Source organism: Rhea americana, unplaced genomic scaffold (genome assembly GCF_003343005.1).
Source record: "Rhea americana isolate MKP2758 unplaced genomic scaffold, rheAme1 scaffold_19, whole genome shotgun sequence".
Classification (NCBI taxonomy): Eukaryota; Metazoa; Chordata; class Aves; order Rheiformes; family Rheidae; genus Rhea; species Rhea americana.
In genome coordinates this window covers 706,803-734,065 of record NW_028186038.1, presented here as the reverse complement: position 1 = coordinate 734,065, position 27,263 = coordinate 706,803, and the positions used below count along the sequence as shown (strand labels likewise).

The 27,263-nt window shown below is 37.2% G+C and overlaps 2 protein-coding genes across 6 annotated transcripts in view; one reads left to right on the top strand and one right to left on the bottom strand.

The window, feature by feature from the left end:
* CCDC66 (coiled-coil domain containing 66) overlaps positions 1–1,338 on the top strand; it is a 34,914-nt gene extending 33,576 nt beyond the window's left edge. For both annotated transcript variants that reach the window (XR_014895522.1, XM_085302351.1), the window contains one exon: positions 1,213–1,338. The gene's annotated coding sequence lies outside the window, so the exon portion shown is untranslated. The remainder of the gene's footprint in view (positions 1–1,212) is intronic.
* TASOR (transcription activation suppressor) overlaps positions 1–25,699 on the bottom strand; it is a 32,789-nt gene extending 7,090 nt beyond the window's left edge. For 2 of the 4 annotated variants that reach the window (XM_085302345.1, XM_085302348.1), the window contains exons 1-17: positions 25,211–25,699; positions 17,670–17,815; positions 16,440–16,532; positions 15,448–15,520; positions 14,543–14,634; positions 14,044–14,202; positions 12,844–12,971; positions 12,184–12,215; positions 11,375–11,480; positions 10,834–10,937; positions 10,631–10,734; positions 10,314–10,386; positions 10,105–10,179; positions 7,985–8,701; positions 5,921–6,363; positions 2,987–3,131; positions 1,564–1,620 (exon numbers count right to left, since the gene is read on the bottom strand). In XM_085302345.1, coding sequence (XP_085158471.1) covers positions 1,564–1,620; positions 2,987–3,131; positions 5,921–6,363; positions 7,985–8,701; positions 10,105–10,179; positions 10,314–10,386; positions 10,631–10,734; positions 10,834–10,937; positions 11,375–11,480; positions 12,184–12,215; positions 12,844–12,971; positions 14,044–14,202; positions 14,543–14,634; positions 15,448–15,520; positions 16,440–16,532; positions 17,670–17,815; positions 25,211–25,595 — 2,932 coding nt within the window. In that variant the 5' untranslated portion in view covers positions 25,596–25,699. The remainder of the gene's footprint in view (positions 1–1,563; positions 1,621–2,986; positions 3,132–5,920; positions 6,364–7,984; positions 8,702–10,104; positions 10,180–10,313; positions 10,387–10,630; positions 10,735–10,833; positions 10,938–11,374; positions 11,481–12,183; positions 12,216–12,843; positions 12,972–14,043; positions 14,203–14,542; positions 14,635–15,447; positions 15,521–16,439; positions 16,533–17,669; positions 17,816–25,210) is intronic. The other 2 variants (XM_085302347.1, XM_085302346.1) reach the window with 2 other exon arrangements.
* Positions 25,700–27,263: the final 1,564 nt, after the last annotated feature.

Below are 27,263 nucleotides of genomic sequence, written 5' to 3'. Positions count from 1 at the left end.
CTCATACTGTTTTGGCATTACCACAACAACTGTATTAGTAAAAAGTCTTCGTGGTATGTATGAGTAAGAACACAAGCTAGACTGATGACATTATGCTTGTGGATACAGAACTGTTCAGCAAGAAAGAAATATTGCTTAAAAATCCTTTAGTAAAAATATAAAACAAAACTGAAACAGAAAGATATACTGCAATGAGAACAGAAATTCAAAATATTATCTAACACCTAAAAAGCAGAATCGAGGGAGAAAAAATWGACTAAAATCACCATTATTTAAACAGAATTCTTTAAAGATGGTATCCTTCACAGATCTACCTTTGGGTCACAAATCTTCAGAGAAAACCAAATGTATCAGCAAGGAAATGGGAAATAACAACAAAAAATGTTCAACTATTAAAGCACAATGTACGATTTTGAATACATTCTTTCTCAGTAATACCTGACTAACCAGGTATTTCACAGAATTTAGAAAAAGAACTACCTAAGAAAGTTAAATAAAGTTAAAAAGTTAAAGCTAAAGAAAGTTACTGTCCTTGCAAATTTAGAGTCAAATTCTTCAATGTTTTTAAGAGAGGTCTTTCTACAGTGACTCTAGCCAGAAGAGAATTCTTGGGCATGTTTATTTTGAAATCAGAAATTCAAATAGTACCTGACAAGAAAGTGTAGAATATTCTGATTCTCAGCATGCAAGATGAATGTCATCAAAAGCCATCATTTTTGACAATGTTTATTAATGCACTGATCTACTCTTATAAGAGAAGGAAAAACACGCAAGAACAACCATTTTTGAACTGAATGTTTAAAGCCAAAGATCAATCTCATGGGTTTGCCAAGATACACATGCACAAGTTAGCTTTTAAAAGTATGACTCAGGTTTGCTTACTATTGTCAAAAGTTTAGATTATTTAATCATGAAGAAGTGAACAATGACATGATACAGAAGTGGTCCAGATGATTTGGGAACCTACAAACAACTCTCCTCTGACTTTTTCTGAGGCATTATCAGGGGAGAAGCAAGACAAGCCCTCCACTCCTCAAGTCATAAGCTACAAAGAGTTATGTTCTTAGAATAAGTTCAGATGAACATGACCTCTGTATTAAAAGTAAAACATATTTTTGTTTAAAAAAGATGGGAACAAGAGATCACAAATTAACCTTCCTGCAATTGTGTAAAGATGGAAAAGACTGATGTTTTCTGAATTCCTTTCGACAGCTATCTTGCTACAATGAAGAGAAATGAGCAAACTGTCAGATGTACAAAGCCATCAGCTGCAGAAAGGAACAGCAGCTTCTTTTAAATTATGCTACTGAATTGATCTTAATTGAAGATAAAGGAAGATACGCCCAATAAAATCAAGTGCCAGCAGCCCAAAATTTTAAAGGCTCTTGACTTTCCTTCTGCGTTCTTGATGTACTTCAGTAAAATGAATTAATTCACTGAACAGCATATTATTGATCTCATCCTGAGTTTTCTGATGAAAATTCAACACTAGGTGAGAGTATAAGCTGCTCAGTAGTTAAGGCCATAATGACATATGTAAAAAAAAGTATCCACTCTTCTCACCTGTTCGCTTATCTTCATGTTTTTCCAGTTGATCCTCTTGACCTCTTCCTGCCCCTCCTGAAGGAGAGCAGCAGTTAGCATTTGTAGACTTTCTCGGTATTTTACCTTTTACATGACCACATTACAGAGTTAGTCAATACTTATTGCAGTAAGAGCTAATTTGAAGAACTGATCTCCTAGAAACTTAAGAAATCCAGTGATGCCCAAGACAGCCTTTTACATCTCTGGAGAACAGCAGATTTTAGAAGACTTCAGAGAAAAAAAATATTTTTCTAGTAAGATTTGTGAAGCGCTAAAGCCTCACAGATGACTGTGCAAAGTGTCAACAGTCAACTGACAAACCCTTGTATTATCTCCTACATCCAGTACCTACGATGTGAATTTTTGAGCTGCCTAATCATTCACTTTGCTTGTAACCTCTGAAACCATATCTTTGTCCATCTATATGCCCAGTAGCCATTTCTTCCAAGAGCAAAAGAACAACTTTGCAGTCTCTGTACTCTGTTACTTAGCAAAATGACAGAACAGATTTTTGATGTTTAACACTAAGAAGTTGCAAAAGATGTGATCCAAAATCTCCCTACCATTTCTTTGAAAGGTCTATGAATACTGTGAAGGGAAATGCATTTCTTCTGCCCTCCTCCCCTCTCAGTCAAGAAAAAAAAGGGGAAAAAAAKGAAAAAGAAGAAATCTGCAGAACTACACAACAGGGTGGATATCAGAAGAATCTAAAAAGACAGAATCCAATATTCCTAGAAGATTATCAGAAATTAGTATTTTTTTTTTACTCAGAACATATAGTTAACCCATTCTATCTTGGATTAGTCTTAAGAGGACTTGATTTACAGACTTGAATTTAGAGTCCTGATGACTATTCCTACTGCCCAGTTTCCATATCCTTCAAATGCATGCTGTTAAGAAGTCTTCACAAGAATTGATACTGTTGACTCATCAAAAAGTAGACATTTTATAACATTATTTAAGATTTAAATGTTTACATAAAGACATAGACCATGTAAGCACATCTAGTAGAAGAGCTTGATGCAGTAAGAAGTGGACCACTTTGTATAAGGATAACACATTTTTCATGACTTTTCCAAATTAACAGTTGCGATTATATTGAAAGATTCAAGTTCAAACACTGAATTCAAAACAGTTGCACACCTTACCAGATAAATACTCAAGTACTCGCATTTCTAAATTATGCCAGTATGTACCAAAAGCAAACCTTATCCACCAGTACCTGAAATGTGTTCGTCCAGATTTTTGTATTAGTCAAATATTAGAAACAATTGCACAGTACATCGTATCCTTGTGTACCCACACAAGTGCCCCAAGAATGGGATCTAGCAAAGATACAAACCTTTAGAACATGTCTTGTTTCACTACTTGCAGCAACATAAGAGTTATTAACCCTTCTTACCTGTAATTGGAATAAGTTTCCAGTGCATTCCAACTTCTCCTATATTATTTGAGTTGGAATGTTGCCTGCGATAAGCATGTTCTACAGGTGTACTAGGACAGGGACTGTAGTCTTCAAAACTACTAACACTTCCAGTGCTTGCTTCCTAAAAACAATAAAAATTCTCAGTTCAAAAGTGGTTTTACTTAGTTATCAAACTTCCAAATACTAAACAGATGAGCAGTAAGAATGTACCAGAGTCCACCACTATAATGGAAACTTCGCCTTCAGCTAAATCAAGTCAAAGTTAGAAGTATTTAAATCARGTTTCATTTACCTATCTGATAATTTCTGACACTGGTCTATCGTTAAGTCCCAAGGCAGTCCTTGGGACTTAGGCACATGCCTAACAGAACAGACTTTGCTGGGGTGGGAGGGGCAGAGAAGAGGGAAAGATAGTTTAGAAAAATGGTCTGCTGCTTAGCCTTTTTTCAGGCTGTGTCTTCATAGCTGACTAAAGCTATGAAACAGTGGTGTTATTAAGAAACTACCTGTAACTAGGATTAAATCCTTGAACAACCTAATTTCATCTTGAATTCCAGATGGTTAAAAGTTCTCTTAGCCAAAAGCATAACTTACAGGTAGGACASACTCTTTCCTGCTCAGTGACTTAGAAATTGGGCTTTATGTAGAAGTACCAATTACAGAGACCATAAAAGAACCCATGTGTAGAGAGAATAATGTGAACATCACTGAACAGCTGGGGCACGGGAACTCTGAGCCTTAAGCACAAGAGCCTTCTTGAAAGGATGTTGTGACAATTATATSCCAACATGAAAAGTATGCATGGGACATATCTACTCCACACCACTGCACAAAGGAGGCACAGAAAGAGTGGTAGAAAAGATTTTAAGTGTTAGGGATTATTCATCTGTGCTCCCACTAAAATAAATAAAACACGAAATGACACCAATTCAAAAAAATGGCAAAACAAAGCCAATTCCACCTCCCAATTAACTTTACTATCCATACAACATAAAAGACCTTCTGCTATGAACATGTCAGTAATTCCTTCTCATTCAGACACTGAAACAAGCACATTGCCATCTCCTCAGTGCAAGACTGAAAGATAAGGCCCATGAGATCCTCATTTCTGCATAAAAGCAAGCAGCACTTTCCAGTCCTGTAAAATGCCTGCTCCATATTGCTTTGYTGGGGAGAGAGTATACTATGGGGAAGCTGGGCCAAGAGCAATTTCTGAAACTGAAGCAGGGAYTGCAGTCAGAGCAAAAGCATGCTTGATGCTTTAGGATTATAAAGCATGAAAAATCACTTTATTAACCCTGAAGTACCATCACCAGGAAAGGTCACTAACACAACTTAAATCGCACAAAGTTAAGACTAAGCAATTTAATCAGCCAGGGTGAGCTGCTGCTAACCACTCCCCACTCCTCTTTTTTATATAAAGGGTATTTAGTTCCCAAGGAATACTGACTTAGTTTTACCAATCTGTTCTGTCAAGACAAGAGACACAGCTATCATTAAAAGGAAGCCCTACTCTTACTCTGCTTCTTTAAAATAACTGTTGCTCACCTGTGCATAAAGATGTTTAAGTCATCGTCAGTCAACTCTAAATATCAAATATAGAATGCAGTTTCACTTCCTCTACTTTCTTGATTATGACCAAGAAAGTAGTAGGTGGAAAAAGGTCCTGAAATTATATTACCTGTGATATAAATATTTTTAGTTTGCATTTTGTGGGGATGAGGAGGAAAAATTCTAGACTTCTAAACTTAGAAAGAGATTATCTCAACTCAGATGTGGCAGGAGCCTGGTCCGTAGAATAGTTCCAAACAAAAGAAAGAAGAATTTATGCCTTTTTTGTGACTGAGACGGGAAATCATAATAATGACAAGACTGTCATAGACAAACCACCTCTGCATCCAGTCTGTAAGATTAAGAGAAARAGGGAAATCCCAGAGAACAGAATAATAAAGGACACTGAGCCATCCCACAGCTGTCATCCATCTGTCATCTTTTCGGGGTGGAGTGGGGCATCAAAAATCACAACTAACTAATGGCCTGCCCCAATACCATTACACTGAGAGGGTCCATAGGGAACAGCAGCTCCTTCTACCTTACATTCCATATTCTACAAAACGATATGTGAGGCTCTCAAATGTCTCCTTACTTTGTTTCATGTTCAGAAATTCTTAATACCCTAGCTAGACCAAGAATCACCCCAAAAGACAGAAGAGCTAGGAAGGCAGTATGCAAACCCTGTAATAGATAACACTAACTGTTCCATGCAACAACCTGGTAAGCAAGGTGAGAGCCAGAATATTTAATTTTTACAAGAGATGGAAGAAAATTTCAAGGCTTTGGTCTCAGCAAACATGTAAAGCTTATGATTATACCACGTTCAGTAATGGAACGTAAGTTTTTGTTGCCTATTGCTAGAGCACCAGGCATGACAGTTACTGATAAGCTGACTGTGGAAGACTGGCCATGTTTGCTTTACATTTTTCTGATATTCTTAATTAAGATTTCTTACAGAAAGAGTAGACAAAGAACCAGGAACACATATCTTTTAGAGTAAAAAGAAGGGGAAAGAAAAGAAGCGGAAAGGCGAAAGGGGAAAGAAAAGAAGCGGAAAGGCGAAAGGGGAAAGAAAAGAAGCGGAGAGGCGAAAGGGGAAAGAAAAGAAGCGGAGAGGCGAAAGGGGAGAGGGGAGAGGGGAGAGGGGAGAGAAAAGAAAATCCACCCCTCATCTTTCAGAATTAAGAACCCTCAGTATTTTCTACACACAACTCTATCAAGCCAAAGCTTCTTCATTAAAAAAATTACTAGTTATCTATGTCCAACAATTGGAAGTATTTCTTCGTTCATTCTGATAATATCTAGGAAAATAGTACATTCATTATCGGCACCTACCTACATGGCAGTTTCACTTACTTTTAAACGTAGCGTGTGTTCAAGGCCTACTTCATTAGCTGAAAGCCGCAGATCAACATCAACAGGGTAGGGTAAACATGCTGCATCAGTGTCCAGTATCAATGGGCTCTGTGGGTCCTTAAAGGTAACATGTTCAGCCTGAGCAGTATTAGGAAGCTCACGATCATCTTTGTCCTGTGCTGGAATGGATTCATATTCATATTTTTGTCTCAGATCCTCTTCAATTTCATCAGTGCTTAATCCTAAAGCTTGATTTACAGACCGTGCCAACGATGAATCCAAGTGTCCTGCACTAGCTAGTGTTTCTAAAAGCAGCTTAATGAGGCCATGTGTGTCAGTAACAGCAGGGTCGGATACATCTTGCTGCCTCAAGTCAGTATCATGTCCACCAAGACCAGTAATAATTGAGAAAACAGAGTGTGGCGATTCCGAGGTTCTGCCCCCTTAGGGTGGGGGGAGGAGGGGAAAAGTAATCCATTACTGTCTTAAAATAAAAGCAAAACCAGACCCCCAAATACCTACTACTTTCTCACTCCTTAGCATTAGTTCATACAATATACATACATTTACACTCTTTATAAATTTTCAGCAGGGAAGATAAGGCAGTTTCTAGATCTAGAACTCTTACCCCCAATTAAATAATTATATCATTCAATACCATTATATCAGTCAATACCATGCTATTTCACATTTAAACAGAAGTCACATCCTATAAACTACATTTTTACAGAAACTTTGCACAATACTTCCCCACTTATTGAAAGAAAAAGATTTCTGCAAAATATTTAGTTCTCTCCTTTCTATCATTATTGCTCCAAAAGCTGATGAATAACTTAATGCTTAATCTCTACAAATTATTTTAGACTAAGAATTATAAAAGTTTACCACTTCGATTTACACTAAACATAACTTTAAAAACACAGCTGTTACTCTTCTACTAATCGCCTTTTCTCACCTTTCCTTATAAAATCATGGGTATTTTTCTTTTTGAAAGAGATAGGCCAAAGAATTACATTAAGAATCTGATTAGCCCCTAACTTATTTAGGAAATATAGAATGATTTATGTGATGTTTGACTAATTAATTAAAAAAAAAAAACATGCTTAGTTACTTAGGCTCACAATATTYTAGGTAAAATTTTTTGCAAGACAAACAGATTACTTTTAGGATTATACAAACCCATGGAAATTCAAATCCTAGGTGGTGGTATTTTGGTTAACTGAGGGAGTTAAATCAAAATTTAGCTTTAAAAAGATATTGTTTTGATTTCATCCAGGTAGAAATGTAGCCATGTATTTTACATTAGTAATCAATGTAAAAAGAACCTGAAGCATCATGAATTGCAAAAACTATCATGTAAACTACCCTCCACTTCCCTCTCCTCCATCCCCACATGCCAGTATCTTTTTATTCCTCTCAAAAGGGAAACTTATTCGTAGTATCAGTTAATTTATCTTCTGAAGTAAACACATGCACACACCAGAAAAACTGACAGTTAATATAAAACCACCTCCTTCTTCCAGCTACCCTTCTCCCTCCTTGTCCCCTTTTCTGAAGGGGACCTGTATCATTGCCCAGAAAAGGGGTCAGGAAACAGAAATCCAATGGTTTTCTGGGTGATTTTATGCATCAGAGAGTATCTGAGATAATTACACTTAATTTTGGATGCAGATATTTCATGTACAAGATCAATTTCATCTTAAAACTATTTAGTTGTTTCAATTATCCTGCTATGAACATTTTCTTGTTAATTCAAAACTAACTGTGTACATGCTTAGAAGTTTAACTTTCATTTTCAGTGTGAATGTATTAATTATTAATATGGGTCAGCCTTCTTCCCAAAGGGAGGAGCAAACGGAGCTTCCATGACAACTGCTGTTAACATATTTTCTAGAACAAGACAACCTACATAAAAATAGAAACTACGTCTTTATAGATAAATCTCAGGTCAATGTTTAAATGAAGAAACCATGTATTCAAATACTCAAATTAGCAAAAAATTAATCAAATTATAAAAACTTCTAATTAAAATATTAAAGAGGAATGAAACAAAGTGTTTCTTACCTTCATACTGACAACTGTTCTCTGAAGATTCACTCATTTTAAAATGTTTCCGCAAATTTTCAGACTGTTTTTCTAGCTGCCGTTTCAGACCACTTTTATTTCTAAGGTCTTCAGAATCAGACTCTCCACCCACATTTTTTTTCCTACACTGGATTAAGTTAATAAGCTCTTTGAGTCTGTCAGGATCATAATCTCCTGGATGAGGGGCTTTTCGCTTGGCAGTAGAAGCTTCACATTTTGAACCAATTCTTTTCCCAGTCTTTGCATTTGCAAAATCAGAGTCGTCTTCTGTGGCTTCATAATCTGAGATGGGACTGAACTGTTGAAGTTTCTGATTTCCTTCCATCAGTTCCTTAGCTCTCGAAACAGGTAGTTGATATGCCTCACAACCAAAAATATAGTTTTGCAAGGAGCTGTCAATATGAGATTTATTTTTTGGAGCAGAATAAAGAAATTTTTTGTCATCCAACCGTGATTCGTAGGGATATAATACAAATTCTCTGTATTTTCCAGAGCCACTATAGCACCTTTTCAAGTATTCATTTATATACTTTTCCACAACAGTATTGAAATCTGCAGTAGTGTCCTTACGAGACTGGATTAAAGCAAAGTGTAGAGATTGAATAAACTTTGTGAATTCTGGAACGATCTCCTGATTTTCCTGCAACACCACTGCAGTTGCATTTTTCTGTGCTCCAAATGGAACATTTTTTTGTGCTGCCATAGGAGAAAAGTTAATTTGTCATTAAAATCAAATCATAAAGCTATAAATAAATTATGTCTAGTTAATATTTGAGGAAACACAGTTTGGAAGGACTACGATGAGATAACCCAAGCCAAGAAAGGAGCTTTTTGTGAAGTAATCAGCTTAAAGTCTATTTAAGAGTCAACTTATGCATATTCATGAAGAACTGACTAATTTCATCGTTTTGTGGTAAGCTGTATCCTAGATACACACGTAATTTCCAATTTAAATCACTTCACCGGCCATTCTAAAAGGAGGTCACTTTGAAGGCTTACCAAACGACTGGCTGTCTAACAGCTCGCTGCAAGAAACAGGGAAGCATAACCCCTTCCCAAGCAGTCCTGCCCCATCCGTTTTGCCACTTTTCTAGAAGGCAAAGGTTCTTTTCCAGAACCTTTCTAGAAGAGGATTCAGCTTAGCAACCCAACAGAAAACTATATTGCTTGTTCACTTCTTTGCAAATCAATACAATTCAATAAAACAAAGAGCTGCAACAGGAGACCCAACATGAGGTAAGCAATACGGGTATGTGGCCAAGAGCAGGACTTCCCACTGTTGGCAACAGTAAGCTGTTAGATCCTGTTATCACATCTTTGAAATTGCAGCTCAAGGAAGCTCCAGTTATCCTGTTTTCATTCACAGTATCTTCCCTGTGCACATCACAGACCTTTCCCCATTCAAATTTAAAAAGTAATGAGACATACAGAATGAAGTAAGAATCCACGAAGCAGCCAAAACTTAGGACAAGAACTTGGGCTGCAGTGATCTTAATTCTTTGTAAGAGTGAAATGTCTGGAAAAGCGCTAGTTTTTGACTAAAATTCTTCTAACTATTTCACGGCAAGATAAAAAGGAGTGTATTCTGCTTCTAGTACTGCTCATTGAAAATTTCAACTGTACCAGATTAAAGTCTCATCCAGAAACACTCAAGCTATACTGAACCCAAGTCATTTCAATCATCTGTCATTATATGCTCATATCAAGATCTTCTTTGCTCATTTACTCAGTGAGTGGTGCATTTCCAAACCAAACCAATAATACACACCCTCATATTTATGAAGTGCAATGATATTCCTAACACATAGATCTGTTGGAACACTAATGTCCAGCTCTACTAGAACACACACACACACACACTCTCAAGAACTTAGTAAAGTTTTACTTTTTAAAATATGAATGAAATAACAGCAAATAACTAAAGACATCTGTGAAGAAACAGTTTTTGGACACTATTCCCATAACTATAACCAATTTAACTTTGTTCTTCCCAGTTTAYACCAACAGGTTATATACCGTTACAGATAAAGACCTCAATAGAACATGAACTAGATTAAAATGAGCAGATACACAACACTTTCAGCAGTAAATGAACTTACTTGAGCTGATTACACCTCTAGATTCTGGAAATAGAAACAATGCATGCAGCATGCGGGACCGTCCAGTTTGGTGCTCTAGCATATAAAAACAAAATAAAAACTGTTAGGAACAAAACACCTTCTATATTTTGAAAGAGGATCTAATACTCAAAAACTCAAACCCCTGAAAAAAAGAAGAAAACAAACATAGAAAAGCTGAGTGTCCATACCATAAGGTGATGTCATTTGCCAAGGAGAAAGAAGAAAAAGAAATCCTCTGTCCAGAAGTGGTTTAACAAGAACCTGTTGCAAAAGCAAAAAAATACATAGTCTCAAACAACCAAAGATCAAGATGTTTGCTCACTAGCAGTATCTTACTCCTCCTAGGCTGAATTCTACCACCGGCAAAGCAGTGCAATGATACAACATTCTAGAATATGCCAGCCAAGGAATTCTAGCAAGATCCTGGATATTCTTTTAGTATGACTCAATTACAAATTAGTAAAATTATTTCAAAAAAATAAATAATGAAATCTATGCCACTCACAAGTTTCTCTTTCTCCAGCTTCTGCAGTAAACCCTCCAAGTGACTACCAGAACGGGACTTTTCCACAACTTCATAAAGACTACAGTACATTCCGTTCTTTAACACTGATATGATGAGAGGGAGAAAAATTAAAAAGAAACAAAATTGTAATTCACAAATGTTTTAAGAATTTCCAAATTTAAAAAATAAAGCTAACTCCTTACCTTCTTTTGCTCCTAGGTAAGTTTCTTTATAGAACAATGCTGGTGAAATTTTTTTCTTCAGTTGATCAATGCTCACAACTTTCTCAATATCAAGCTTCTCTGGACTGGAGACAAAGGTTATGGGGAAGGAGGAGGAAAAATTAAAAAAAAATCTTTTTTTCTTTAGTCCTACCACCACTGATCAGGGAAGAATCATCAAATCTACTCTTAAAAATCTATTCCTTGGGCTATCTTGTGAGTCAGGGGTTCTTATACCTGCAAGGATGCATGTCATTTAAAAGAAAGAAAGAAAAAAAAATCAAACAATTGAGCAAACCAAAAAACAGACTAGGCTGACAAATGGTTGCATACATAAACATAAAACAAGCTCTGGACATCCCTAAGCGACTCAAGAGTCTGGCCTGACATGTTTAAAAAAAAAAAAAAAAAAAAAGTCTAGTCTAGTCTAAATATACTGCCTCCAAAATTCACTAGTCTTGAATAAAGAGAGTTTTAACACAGCAATATTTTTAAATGTTATTCTTTAAACAGTAATACTCACAGCTTGCATGGAAGGTGAGGACGTGCTGCTGACTTCAAAGAAACATGGCATAAAAGTTTCCCTTTATTCCAGAGCTGTCCCCTCCATAACGTATAGTTAGTTTTATCTAAATTCAGATGGAGACAGAAGCAAAGACTAAAGTGAAAGCACTTGTTAGGAGGGACCAAAAGACCAAAAGAAAATGGTAATAAATGGTAATGGTTGCCAAATCTCCAAAAGCAGTTTTGAGGAAATAATACAGTTTAGTAGAAAATAGTATGTTAAATATTAAGTTAAAAGGTAAAAGAAAGGATGCTTGCTATGCTATCTTCTTTTGACCTGCTCTGAGCAAAGTAAACGATGCTGGTAAGTGACCTATGTCTATGTCCCCATTCCACAAATGCTGGCAATATCTTCTTTCCTTACCTCTGCTGACAACCACCTTCACACTTGTGAATATTTTGCTTGAATGAGGGTCAAAAGAAAAGAAAGACAGAAGATCATATCATTTGAAATGCCTCTGAACAACAGAATCAGGAATAGAAGGTAAGTTCTTACTATGCTATAAGTAGAAGAGGAAGGAAAAAAAAAAAGAAAAAAAAAAAACCTCTGATTGTTCAGTTGTTCCCTGGTAACAGAAGACACCTGAAGGTGTCTGTTAGTCCTCTGACATCAAGAAGATATTCCTGTAATTGGTATGGTACAGTATAAAAGTTAGGTATACATAACTAAGCAATGATGGTTATATGGAAATGAAACTACATGGGAAAAAAAGTCTAATACATTCCTTGCCTGTATTACACAATTCACACATTTCAATATATTCTTACCTGTACTTCTATCTGTGTTGAAGCTGTTGGATCTAACAAAAAGAGAAGACAAACAGAATGACTACCTTGACACAGAAGCTTCTCTCTACTAAACATTACATTAAGGGTACTTACTTAGTCTAACAAATAGTAACACCAGTAATATGCTAACATCAAGCTACCACCATTGCCACAAGTTGGCCGATTTTAGCTATCTTGTATAGCTGTTTTTAGCACTATATAGAGTAGTAGAGTCCCTATATTTGGGTGCCCTCCCGTTAGTATGGATACTGTTACATCTCTAATTAACTGCCTGTTTAGATACTTCTTATTCAACCAGTAAGAAAATACTAGCAAAGAGTCCAGTGACAAAGTCCATAAAACATTTTTTTAGAACAACCAAGATACTCCTGTGAACATTTTTATGTCTGAAAATTTCCACTACTGAGCAAAACACATCTTCTAGGTAGATTCCACAGGACAGAAGAGCAGCAGAAATATTTGCTGCAAGAGAGCTAGCTGCACCTCTTGCTTTGAGATAGAAATATTTATTACACTAAGGCCCTATGATATATCTGTGCATTCCAGAGCTGTTCATCCAAACCAATTCTAGGTCATTATCTATAGTTATAAATTCTTCATGTTGAATGCCCTCTTTCTGAAATTCACTTCCTAGCTTACCTTGATGTGGGCAAGAATTTCGGTACTTGCACCATTTCATCTTTGTAAGTAAACGAAACAACCGCATAAGGACAAACATGTCTTGGTCTTCGTCTTATCTCATCAAAGCCATATTCATAGAAATAGTACTAAAAATGAAGTGAACATAATGTTAAATTAGAAATCTGATAAACTATATTTTGTAAATACTCTAATCGTCCATGACCTTTCTTCCCTGAAATGCATGCTCTTTGTTGCACAGGACTAGTTTATTAAATCTACCTCATGATTAAATATTTGAATAAACAAAGTGAAACAGTTTAATATCTTGAAATACATTATACCAAATATTAACTGATAGATATAAAARGGACATTCAATCAAAAAAAAGGTTTTGTCATGGAGACAACTAAATACTGTTGTGAATTTTAGATTCCATTCCCTCTTCAGCCATGAAGATCTCATATGAAAGAAAAACGTTAACTAAGGCAAGCTCTCTGTGATGAAAATTAAAAAAAAAAAACCCACACATTAATTTCCTAGACATCTGCTTTGGCATCTGCTCTGATTTATAAAAATCAATGGAAATTGTAATATTAAACAGAATACTTTATAGTAAGCAGTCTGAAATCTGCGGAGCTGATAGACTAATCTGACTGCAAAAGCAGAATGTAGACAAGCACTGAATAGTGATGGAATAAGCAAATGAATAGAGAGATTCAGAACTAATTCTATTCTCTTCTCCCTCACCACTTTCAAATCTGAAAATTCAGGAGGAGAAAAAGAAATAAAGAAAAGAAAAAGAACTATTCTTTCCTAGCCAATGTTTTCCCCTTTAGGAGTCTCATTGAATGTCCACTAGCCAGTTCCACTTTTGCACTTCAAACTTCAGGTATTAGTTTTCTCTCCTTCCCAACCAATATCCCATCCCATGTACATTGCCTAGCCATTTCCTATTCCTAATCTGAAGGAGAACTTCTCCATCAGTTCCAAAAGACAGTAGGTATATAACAGGTAAATACGAGAGGCTGACATCTTGTTCTGTAATTCCTAATAACAGGCTGTTATGGGCAATAGCTGTGGGCTRTTGTTGAACATACGCTAGTCTGAAGCTTTAGAGGACACGTTCAGCATTGGTTAAAACTTCAAGGAATTCAGCAGTTTAGAAGATCTGTTTTTAAAGTTCTTATATAAGTTAAYGCACGCTCAGCTTTCTTCTACCTGAGTAAGTTCATATGCTCTGTAAGCCAACAAGGAAGTTACTTTATTTGCATTTTTTGAAACATGACACTCATGTTTTGGGGTTGGATCTAATGCACTCTTCACTGTTGATTCCATTGCTTTCACACCAATGTGGTCATATATGCTTTTCATTTTTCCCTGTAATAAAACATAAATATAAACATTAGCTTTTCCCTGAGGACTGGCAAGCTGCTTCAAGTGCAAGAGGAAGTAAGAGCAAGAAAAAGAAAACAAGCAATAAAAAGACATTTATGAGAGCACATTCTCTTCATACTTTCAGAGAAAAGGTGTATTTTTGCTCTTTATAAAAATCTACTATTCTTTATTTAAACTCAATGTCAACATAGATTTTAAACCCAGAAGGTTTTTAGATTCTCTGTAAGCAGACAGTTGTATGAATGGAGGTAATAAGTAAGGTTAAAAAAACCTTTAATATCAGTAAGCTATACAGTCTTTCAAGAACATGAGATARATTTACCTTTATAATTTTAAAAATAATCACATCTCCAGTTGCTCCAGCTTCTAGTGGATTAGCTTGCAATAAATCAGCATACCTGGAGATATATACACCTGAGAGGAGTACAGAAAAAAAACACATTATACTGAACATTAAAATGTTGTTTTAGAAGCATAAGAAGCACTACAAGAGACTAAAGCTCAATGTCTTCCAGTCAATGAAGATACAACAATTTTTCAGTAATATAATCAAGGAAAGGCATAAGCATATGTTCACAACTCGCGATTTAGACAAGTAAGAAAAATTCTTTTCTCGCACCAACTCTTACTTTTATATCCACGTGAAATACCACAGCATAATATAACACAATAAAACAACATTGCTGCATTACTAGAAGTATTGTAATCAAGCAAACAAGCCCTACACAACAGTTACACAGACATTGCTTTCAATTCTTTTAACAGCTGATGCCCCTCTGTGCAACAGCCATTTGCACAACATGGATATAAGCAGTGAACTATCTCCAACTGCTTGCTGAAAAACAAGGCAGGAAAACAGTGGCATCTTCAGCCATCTTTCACATTACACTGTTGATAGAGTATGTTGGTTTGCTATTGTGAAGTTGAACTTGCATGGAGGAGGAAAGTAAAATGATTTGCTATTCAAAACTTCAAACATAATTTTGTAAGGCCTCAAACAAGCACTGCTGTTTGTTGGTCAAGCTGAATGCAATAGATCAAGTAACTGTAGCTAGTAACAGGGCAATGAAATMATGTTCTGCAGTCAGTTTCTTTTGCTAAAAACACCTAGCCATTATTTTGCTCTAGTAAGTGCTACAAAACAGACAGAAAGCTTAAACAATTATATCACTTTATCTGCCAGGTCACAATGAATAACGCCAATGTATACAATCAGAAGATAGTTACCCATGGAAGGGCTGCCAAGAATTGTTATTTTGGAGTGGCCCACTTGCAGCCCCTTTTCACATATGCTTTGGACCTGAAGAGAACAGACATTATTACTTTTCAAGTAAATCTATCAGGAAAGCCAGACTGTAAACAAAACAATACAAAACATTATTACGGAATTCTGATTCAACTTAAAAAACAAAATCACCCCAAGCTAAGACTACTCTAAACTCTATATAAACTGTTAAACTGAGTCATGAGCACTCAGTACAAAGAAGTTGCACAGATTTAACCATATGTAAAAACACTGCTTCTCTAGACCTTAAGCATACTTTATGAGCATTGCTTGTTTTTAATAAACAGAAATGAACTGTTGAAATCTTGTCTCTACAACGACAGAAAAAGCACAGATCCTCCCTTTTCATGACTTCAACTGAAAAAACTGACAGAGACCCAAAAGATAATGTACATTTCCTAGTATTAAGGAAGGTTTTATAGGACAAATGCATACTTGAGGCAGGCAATTTCACTAAAAATGGATCTACATATCATCTGGTCTATCTACTAAGTTGCACTTCTTGCCTAAATAGTAAGTCTCATGAGTATGCACAAGAAAGCAGAAAGTTAACTATGGCTGTCTTCACGTTAGAAGTAGTTTTAAGTAGTTCTCTTTCTTCCTCTTGATGCCTCTCAAAAAAACAAAAACCAACCAAACAACAAAAAAACACCCCCAAGATCCCTAGATATACATGTTCCTCTATAAATCAGAGCCTAAGCAGAGAAGACTATTTCACTGAGATGTATTAAAAAAAAAATCACAAAGAATAAGGGATTTAAACTGTGACATAGTAACATTCCTCCTTCCCATCTTTCTACATGGATCAGTGCTGTATTTTGAAGATATAACTTTAAGATTAACAACAAATGTACTGATAAAAACATTTGGCTTGAGAAAACACCTCTAATTAACATAAAAAGAAAGCATTTTATATGCAATTTTGTTTTCTTACCTGAGGTCGATCAACCATCAGAAACCCATAGGTTTCAGAAAGCTCTTTTTCTAGGCGACCATCAAATTTCAGCTCTCTGCGTTTTTCTGTGAACTGTTACGAGAGTAAGTGCTTAACATAACCAAACTGATAACTGCTATTGCATTTATGTCTCGGTATCTCTGTTTGAAGACCCCATCTGTGTTAGCAGATCCAAGTATAGAAAAATATACAAAAGGTAACTTGAATGATATAATTGTATACTAAAATTCAGTCTGTAAGATTTTATACACATAAGAAATAACACTCATCTAATCTGCTGAGGTATTTTCTTAAGAAAGATATATTTTTCATGCAAACCTGTGCAGTGACACTAAAATGTTTTTTGTAGCATGCTTATCAAGAAGMAGCATCCACCTCAATGCCTTCCAGGTTACCTTTCAACCTCATTCCAGAAACAAGCTTTATTCTCTTTTTAAGAAAGATCATTATCTCTTACATAGCGCACATAATTTTGCATTTGCACCTCACTGCTACTGTGGCGGTCTTCTTCAGCTGCAGTATCTGAGCTATAACCATGTACCAATAAAGGTATAACCTTGGGGGAAAAAACGCCTCAGTTTTTATCTAAAAAAGTTCAACAAACCAATCATATATTCTGTTACACCATTCTTGAAATTGGGGCTGAAAACTGAATGAAATAATCTGTTTTAGAGTTACGAAAATCAAAGCTGGAATTTTTTTAAAGAGATATAAGATATGGTACAGCAGAAGTGCTTCAACTTTAAAGCTAATCATACTGCTTGACTTACTACTTCAAAGAATTAGCTTATTTATGTAATACTTCGTGGAAAATGACAAAGTTAGATAGTAGCTCAGTATCAGGCAAAACACTTCACAGGACACATCTGACCTTTCAAATATAACACCATGACCTCTTCTACAGGTTATTAAATATAAAACGTAAATGTTAAGAAGGAGACAAAAGCTAAATTCGGAAAACAAAAAAATGCACAGTCAACAGGTCCCTAACACACTTTTTCTCTTAATCTTTCTTTTTCTGAGTATCCATATAGTAAGATTTTATGTCTACGTAGTAGTAACACTTGCTCGAAAAAATATATGTTCTCAGATGTGGTTTTGCAGTTAAATGTCAAGCACATAACCATAAAAATACTCTCTCGGTAGAATCAGGAAAAAAAGTAAAATTCATTTGACTTTTACCTTATTCATAGTCATAAATATACTTACTTCCTTTTCCAACAATTCACTATGAACTAGGCTGGCTCTCTTGTAGTTAAAATTGGCCACTGAACTTGGTTCCAGGTAAGACGAATGCAGAATTTTCACTATATCTTCAAATTCTCGAGAGCCCATAGCTACTGGCTGAAAAAGTGCTATAAAAGGAGAAGTAAGACAATAAGCACCAATATACAGCAGACAAGTTTTCCAGTTCATCCATAGTTCATAGCTGAATGGTTCATGACCCATTTTAGATGTTTTGGACTGTATTAACTATTTTGTGGAACTGAGGCTGGGAAGCTAAAATTAAAGTTGTCTAGAATTACAGCAGCATAAAAAAAATTTCGTTTCAATATTACATTTGAATAGCTAGTCCTTTAAAGTTTACAAGAGAAGTACTCAACAACTGTGAATTTACCCTTTGAAGGCAACTGAAATATACTGTAAAACACTTTTAATTAAAATAATTCATTCTTTAAGAACCAGGAACAAATTGTTTCAATAAAAACCTCAACAACTTTTTTGCAGCTTAGCCTCTCCTTAGAGCCATGAAGGGTTTTTTGTTTGTTTGTTTATGGCAATCAGGCTAAATATGGACAAATTCCATACCATCTTAAAACATATGTCCAATAAGCACTGTCTACATTTCAGCCTTATGATCTTATCCCTTATGACAACTGCTTTAAAAGAAATGCCCTTTATTTGTTGTGACATAGATTTACCTTTGTGGCAAATTTCTGCCTAAGTTTGCACAGCAAAGTGCTCTCCTCTCCATACTTCATTCGTATTTGGGTACTAAGTGGGGCAAAATGACTAGAAGAGCAACTGGAGCGCGAGCTAGCAAAGAATCAGAGCACAGATTTCAAGAGTAATGCCTAGGAAAATAATACTCCCAAGGGAACCAAAATAGTTCAGCATGAAACATGTTCTTCCCCAGAGGAACTTCAAAAACGCTCTGAAAAGGAGCACTACCTTTATGGTGGTTAGAATCTTCAGACAGTAAATGTTCCCATCAGGTATTTCTGTGACTGCTTCTGCTTTTTTTGTAGGAAGGCCTACTGCCTTCTACAAAAGTAAATCGAAACCACCTCCACCCAAAACCTCAAGAAGCTGTAACAGTTAAGAGTGAACTGCAACAGTTCTTGCCTCACATAAAAAACAATTTACCGTTATTCCAACAGCAAATTAAATTGAATTACATCTTCACAATGCATCTCTGACTTCATTAAGAAAGATGCTAATAGATTTAGATGGCAATCTTTTTCTCATTTAACAGGAAATATTAACTGAATTAACCTAAATATAAAACAAATGTTCTAAATAAAAACTGAATTTATTTATGTGTTATCTAGTATGTGCATCTAGGCACATACTTTATGATGTGATACCAGTTCTGTTAACCAAAATAAAACAGTAATTCCAACACCAACAATATTGAACAAGTGATTTTAAAAGAGTGGAAGGTTACAAAAGTGATATAGATTCCCTTTCAGTAGCAATGCCTTCATTCCTGAAAGGCTGACAACAATYTGGGAGTAAAAGACAATTGGAAGTGAAAGAAATTCCAAATCTAGCTATTAAAATTGAATGCATTTGTATTGGAGAGAAACATTACYAGTAAAACACAAAATAGGCTTAATATTGAAATATGCACACTGGAAAAGCACCTCCTATTCCATCCAATCCCATCCCCTTCCTCAAGCATATAGTCAGATCTTTCTGACAAGGAGTTATTAAACCCTAGTGGTGTAATGGCAGTTTCCTATACTGCCAGGTCCTCTTTTGACTGAAAAGACTAGTCAAGGCTGAGGTTTACCAACACCAGCCGTTTGTCCAAATTTCCTGTTTCCTTAACAAAGACAACTGTGTCCCCCTTTTCCTTCTTTCTCGCTAGAAATGCATAATCCATCTATCCTAACCCACTTCCTATGGCTGAACCCAGTTAAGTAGAAAACTCTACAGGACTAACACGAAAGAGTGACCACAAACCACAGATAATGTCTTGCCTACTTCCTACACTCTGTTCTAGGAAGAGGCATGTTGCTACAAGGACTGAAATCACGTCATTCATTCAAATATTGTCAGCTAGGTTTTCAAATATTGCTAACTACCTTCCGATTGCTGTTTAAGTATTTCTTGCTTTGTGTAAAATTCTGAAGAGTGAGCAGATACAGACATACCAGAACGCACTGAGGCTCCCTGTTCTTCCATTAGGAGGAACCTACAAACAACTACACAATAATTAGCTCTCAATATCTTCATGGAACGGCTCCACTTCACCCCTTAAATTATGGAACASAGTAAATGAGAGTGTTGAAATCAACACTGGTATTAAAGTAACTAGATTTCCAGCAAGGGTAGATGGGATTTTTCTTGTGTTTATTACTTAATTTCTTAGCAGAGGACTGAAAGTAAGTTTTCCTGCTTTTGTTATTCATTATTCAGGAATACATTTTCTTGTACTTCCCCAGAGACACTAGTGAAGCTAAAAAAAAGAGATGTTCCTATCCTTGTAGGAAACGCAGATCTAAGCCAAAGTATTTTAAAGGACCTGGGCACACATGACATGTAGAACACTAAAACAAAACTGATTCTATCTGATTTATCAGATCAGTCCAAGAATAACATCTAACATGCACATTTTGGTAAGAAAATGCCTAACAATCCAAAAATTTTACTATTTATTTCTTCTCTGATTTGCACCATCCACTCAAAACAAAGCAAAAAGAATAGAAATTATCCAGATAATCTTGCTGCCTGCATAAATTAGTTTAAGTGATTGGCTTGATGATCAGATGTTGTCCATTGTCACACCAACACAAAAAGGAAGGAACAAGAATGAAACTATGTTCTGAAGAGTAATTATAAATACCAAACTGTATTTCCAAAACCTACTGACTGCCACCTTTTCATAGATATTAATTACAGGTAGACAATCTACTCTTGGTTTTAGAACTAAACAGCACCTACTAACTCAGATGAAAACTCTTAGAGGAAAAAAAAAAACAGTAACACTATTGTCAATTGATTTAAATAAAAGACATTCTCCTGAGTGGAAAAAAATTCAAATGCATTTCCTGTTCAAGGGTAGCCTGCTAATTTTAAATATATTGCATTGTATATCTTAGCTGGCAAGTGACGGAGAAAGGAAGATCTCTTGGGCAGAAGTATAACGAAAAAGCAAAAATTAAGTCACTTGAAGAGTTCTGAATTTCAAATAATCTACCATATACAGCAGTCAAAAAGAGTAAGACTCTGGAGTAAGACTCCTGAGTAAGACTCCTCAAACACACTAATCATGTGCTTCATGATAGGATCAAATCTGCTTTCCCTGTTCTCCCAGAATTTTAGACATTGAAGACTTCCTGGCTTTGTAAGGACCCATCAGTATTAAGAGACTGCCCCCACATCCTCTTTAACATTACTGAAACATTACTTAAAGTGGTAAATATCAAGGCAGGACTTCTCAATTTGTCTAAGCATGGACAGAAATGCTAAAGGACAGCTATTTCCAAAAAAGTTCCAGTGACTATGTAAGGGTTTGTACTTCATTTACAGAACATTTAGAACCAAGGGGAAAAAATTAAAATCTCTAAATCCAGTAATCTATAGCAGTCATAAAATCTTATGTTCATATCCGACGGATGAGGTAATCAAGCTTATCTCTAGTACCCAGATCACTTCAAAGTCTGGAAGTGTGTGCACTTATGACACTTGACATGGGTGTACTGCTCTTTTCGTGACCTGTGTAAATTAAACATATTCATGCAAGGACTAATTTGTAGGATCCTTACAACATATACAAGTTAATGATTATGGTTTTTGACAGTTTCTTCAGCAGTAGGAAAAAAAGTTTTTTTAGTTTCAACCCACTGTATTCATTGATTTATTTACTGGTAGAAATTAGGTTTAGTTAATATAATACCTAGTCTAGGGACCAATATTAGACTGCATATTTGGACACACGTAATTCTGTAGAGGCTGTAATGTTTCTATTTCAGAGCTGTTCAATGCTTCAACTTGTGAACACTGAAGCTGGAGTTGGCTGAGTTTTTGTTTCTTCCCAGCTGGCTGGTTCTTTTGTTTTTAAACCACAATGTGAAGAAGAGCGAAGGCAGTGGCATTCTCTGTCAGGAATCCTGGACTAACCATTAAGTGATTACAAGCAAATTGTCTCTTTTATTACAAGTCAGTAGAATGTTAGTGTTCTTCAAAAACAACCCTTCCTACTACACAAAGTCAGACAAGTACAAGTCTTCATTTTTTAAGACCAAGACTGAGAATCTGCAGCGTTAATGTAGCATAGTACTGTAGCTATTTATGTGATTTATTCAGCCTGGGATGTCTTTCTCTCACACGGGTTTTAAGTAGTTACCTACTTCAAAGATTGCTTAACCAAATCCTTGCATAAGAAAAAGCGAATAGTGGATAAGTAGCCCTATCAAAAACATACGAGACAAATGAGAAGCAAAAAGACAAAGCACAAGAAAATATCAAATATGAAGCAGAAAAGAGACAGCCTAGACCTCCAAGCAAAGACTGCTGAGACTTTTGTGGACAAAAGTAAGACCTTTTTTCACTTAACCTAAGAAAACAGGACTCACTAATTCAGGAAAATATGGAAACAAGTGTGCACTCTTAACAAGCAACCCCGTAAGTCCACGGGGGTTATTTGAGCATATTTTTTAAATTGCCTTTTTGTATGAGGACAACAACCCTAAAGAATTAATTCAGTAAGTTAAAAGACACTCTTCCGCTGCTTTAACTTCCAACACTTTTTCCCTCATCCTATTAAAGGAACATCTTTGAAGTGCCAAATAGATCTGGTCACCTGAGAAGATGTGATGATCCAATTAGAAGAGGCTATGACCACTGGCTGTAGTACCACAATAAGAAGAGCTAAGCAACCCAAGAGATCATAGCGCCCTGCTGCTAAATGTGTTTATCAAGAAAACAAAAAACTTTTAAGACAGTTTGCTCTTCAGCAAGAAAACAAATGCATAAAYGCGCACACACACAAAACTTTCATGGACAACAGTCTTTAAAAATAGTTTTCCAGAAATCTTCCAATAGGAAAAAACAGGAAATCAAGCAAGATTCTTCCTGACAACCAACTGCAGTTAGTTTAAAAAGTATGTTTCTTCAAAAGATGCATTTCTCCACAATAACATGGCTCTTTCTGTTGGCTTTTAATTCTTTCATTTATCTCCAACTCTAGTTGAAGACTAACTTCCAAAAGGCTGAATAAACAGCTAAATCTGTTTTCTGGAATTTTTGCCCCCTTCATCTCCATTTTGAAGACACAATTTTTAATTGTTTCATAGTCAAAACTTGCTCCCAATATGCATTAAAAAAAAAAAGAAAGAAAGAAAGAAAGAAAAAAAAACCCACCCGCTATTGATAACAGTTATTTCCTCTTGGGTAGTTTTTATAGTTTGTAAATGAGAGATCAGTCTTCCACAATCAGAGAGCAGGTACCTCTTCAGATGGTACGTCAAAAGAATAAAATGGAGGTTTACAAAACAGAACAATTCCAGGACAGATGACACTTCCACATGTATTGCTTCATGCTGAAATTTAGAATCTGGCCAAGCAAATTCTTTTGACAGAGGCAGCTATTACGCTAATATTTCTTATTTAACAAGATGTATTTGAAAATTGCTATTAAATTCTGACTGTATGTCACTAAACTGTCAGATTATCCATGTACTGCTAATATCCTGATTTTTTGGATTAGTTCCAGAATTAATTTCATCATTTCTCAAATACCAACATCAATACTAACAGCACTTTAGTTCTCCTAAAAGATCATGTTGTATGTTTTTATCCTAGCCCACTTTTGCTCATCTTGTCTATAACATGTTCTCTCATAGCGCTTTGTATTATGGTATCACATGGTAACACCAACAATTGAGAAAGCTTTAGCAATTACAAGCCTACAAACACTGATGACTGCAGAAAGGTCTGTTTCGAGAATTTTGGAAACTTTAAGCGACAAGTATGATTAAAGAGAAATGTCCAAGAAGCCTTCTGTAAGCCTGTAAGAATGGGTCAAATAATCTTGACATTTGCAAGCAGCTTTCAGCAATAGGGTAAGAATAGTTTCTCCTCCTACCCTAGAAGAAACAGATGTCCAATGCCTGACCTATGCATTCTGAAACTTTTTACACACTAGGGAAGATGGCTCTGCATAGGCAAATGACGAACTAGATGATCTAAAAAGATATCTCACAGATTTTCATTCGCACTGGTACCAAGTGCTAGACAGGAACTTCAAATGTCTGTGGTTAAGCACTAAGCATTTCTGAGTTATAGTTAAAGGAATTCAAAAGTAATCACATTTGGCTTAGAGATATGGAAGTGCAAGAGGCACCATGTTTTATCCAGACATTTTCCATCAGATGAATAACAAGAAGCTATAATGTTTTTCCTCCAAATCAACCCAGTCCTTCTCACTTCTGCCACAATGAACTTCTGCCAAACTGCTATCCCCCCTTGAGCAGTGGTGAAAGGGAAGAGGGAAGAAAAGGAGAAAAGGAATAATTACTGCCAAAAATAGGAGGAGGGAAGGGGAAAGGCTGGATAATGAAATAAACCTACCTTCATCTCCTCCTTACAGAAGGAAGCATTTCAAGATGTTAAATTTTATACTCTTCTCTGAAGAACTAGAAGCCTATGCGAACAGGGTTTTTTGTGATGATTAGATATCAAGTTACTGACTGCAAGCAGCAAAAGCTCAAGAACTGAGATAAGTTTCAGGGAGAAGGCAAGACATGACCTCAAGGCCATTTAACAAAATAAAGGATAAGTAGAAGCCAATGGTGTCTCACAGAAAGCAAGAGATACCACAAGCTTTTAGAAGAAGAGTGACGTGAAAAGCAACATACAAAACCCAGAGCTCTTGGAAGAGGCACGCTTCCAACACGAGGCACATGAATGTGGGATGCTTGTTTCATTCCTGCAAGTAAGGATCTTTGACGAAGTAAGAAATAACTGTCTTCTTCGTATCACTGAAGTGAAACTCTACTCAAGTGTTTGCCAGTTTACCCTAAACAGGAATACACCCCCCTCCTACAGAGAGAGGGACGGGGTAAGAGAAAAGCGAATCATCTTCGCAGCATGTCCGTGCGTGCATCCCAGAGAACCATCTTCTCTGCATCCAACTGCGTCTCCAGAAGCAGAGCAAGGATCAACACTCTCAAGCCCACCCTGATTGCATCCAGCTTTTCCGTCTTTTTAAAGCAACGGTCTGAAATTCAAGCCAAGTTTTTCGGTTTTTTTTTTTCTCCTTGAGTATATTTTTTTAAAAAAATAATTTAAAAAAAAAAAAACAAACAAAAAGGAAGGGGTGGGGAGAGGAAAGAATGTAAAAGCCTCCCTGACGCTAAAAATCTTATCCCCAGCAGCCTCACTAGTCCGAGCCATGCCACAGCCTCCTCCACACCCGCAGGATTGTGCATGCAGCTGTGTGAGGTGCATAAAGAGCCTGCCTAATGAATAAGATGAAGAAGGGAGTGAGGGAGAGAAGGGAGGGAAAGGGAAGGAACAACCTTTCTTTTCTCTGCTCTTCCTGGGGATCTGAAAGTTCCTCCTAACAGGCAGGTCTTCTGGGGGCTTAGGGAGAGGGGGAGGCCCCCCCAACACATCGCTGGGCGGCTGCTGCTGCTGTTGTTCATGTGCCGTTGAGATGCTGCTCCTGCGCTGGCTGCTGCTAGTGATGCTGAGGTTTGGGGGGGCCTTGTCCTCTGCAGCAACAGCAGCCACCAGCAGCGCCTCCCCAGCGCTACCGCTCTCAGAGCGTCCGCCATTTTGTGTGGTGTCCTCAGCGGCTCTATTGCTCTCCAGCCCGAGGAGGCTCGCGCTGCTGCTCTTCTCCGTCCGCTGATGCTGCTCCGGCTCCATCTCGCCACCACTGGGGATCACGACATCCGCCATTGACTCCTATCGCCGCGAAGTGAGCGCTATAGCCCGCGCCTGCTCTTCCTCCCCCACTAAGCTGCCCCTTCCCCAGCTCCATGCACCGCCCGCTGTCGCTATTGCTCCCCCTCCGTCCGCTCGCTTTATGGCAGCCCCTCCCTTCCCCGCTCTCTAACATGGCGGCAGCACCACCGCGAAGGGGGCGGGGCTAGCGCACAGCCCCGCGCAGCCAATCGCGCCGTGGCGCAAGTTATAAATGGCGGGGAGGGCGGGGGGGCCTGCGGCCACCCTTCTCCAGGGCAGCGGCGGCCGCTCGCGGGCGGCCGGCCGGTGGGAGCGGCGCGGCATCGCCTAGCGCCGGTCCCGGACAGCCGTTAACGGTGGAGTCCCGAGAGCGTCGCGGGAGGCGCCAGGGCCCGGCGGCGCGGGGTGCCTGCCGCCGCCGCGGGGAGAGCCACCCAGCTCGCGTCGCGGCTTCGCAAGCGGCCTGGCTGCCTACCGAGCCGCCAAAAAACCTCCGACGACGAAAAGCAGCAGCGCAGAGCATTACGAAGGCCTGCTCCGACGACTTCCTCCTCCTCCCAAAGTTAGAGCTGTGCCTATTTTCAAGACATTTGACAAAACTCTCCCAGCTCCCTGGTGAGAGCAGCTGAGCGACGAGGGTAGCTGTTGAGGGTCTCCTGTCCGCTCYCCAGTCACGGAGCCTCAGGCTTGCCCCAAACAGGCCCACAAGCATCGTTCCCGAAACAAAAGCCCTTCATAATTTTCCATTTGAAGAATAAAAAAAGGAAAAATATTAATCACATAGGACAAGCAGCAGTCCTGTTAATATACCTATATAAAGTTCTTTGATAGACTAATGATAATTAGAGCAGCACCAAATATAATACATTTTTTGCTAATATTTTGATGTCTTTTTGGTTTTGATTAAACATGGGACCATTATTTTTACCTGGTTGATTGGAAAGAGGTGAAATAAACACTGTCACACATTTTCTGTCCTTGGACTTTAATGTGCAGAATAACTCCAATTAAAGCAGTAATGGGCTGTTCTTTACAGCAAAAGCCATATAAGAGATACAATTCTCAATCAGTTAAAAATACAAACAATATACTTTGTTACACTTTTTTGGCAGAATGTGAAACTGCATAGGAAATGTCTGTTACTGTGAAGACTTGCATGTGTTTAGCGGTTTGTGAAACCAGAACTTAATCCTCTTTTATGTGTTTAATCAAGTACAAGCCCTTGCAAGAGAGATTTTTTTTATAGTAAGGACATTTGAGTGGCAGTAGCTACTTCTGTTCCTTGCTTGTAAAGCTACAAGTTGCAAGCAAGCTTCAACAATAAAAAAACTGCACAGGCAAGTCACCAACTATTCGAGTTTTTCAAACTGAACTATAATGTCTCATCAGCAGGATAAAGAATTACAGATTAATTGAAGGCAACATAATCTAACATTCATGTACCATTTTTTTCAAATGCAGTGAAATAAAATACTAGAAATTGTTTTGGTGCTATAGAAGCTAACTCAAAAACTAGTTTTCCTATTTTTTACTTGGTGACAAGCTACAATGTGAAGCTGTTCTAAGAAAAGCCTTGTTTATCTACAACCCCTCCCCCCATAATTCTGTATTTCTGAAATTTGTAACAAAACATGGAAAGGTGCTGACTTAARTTACTTCTTT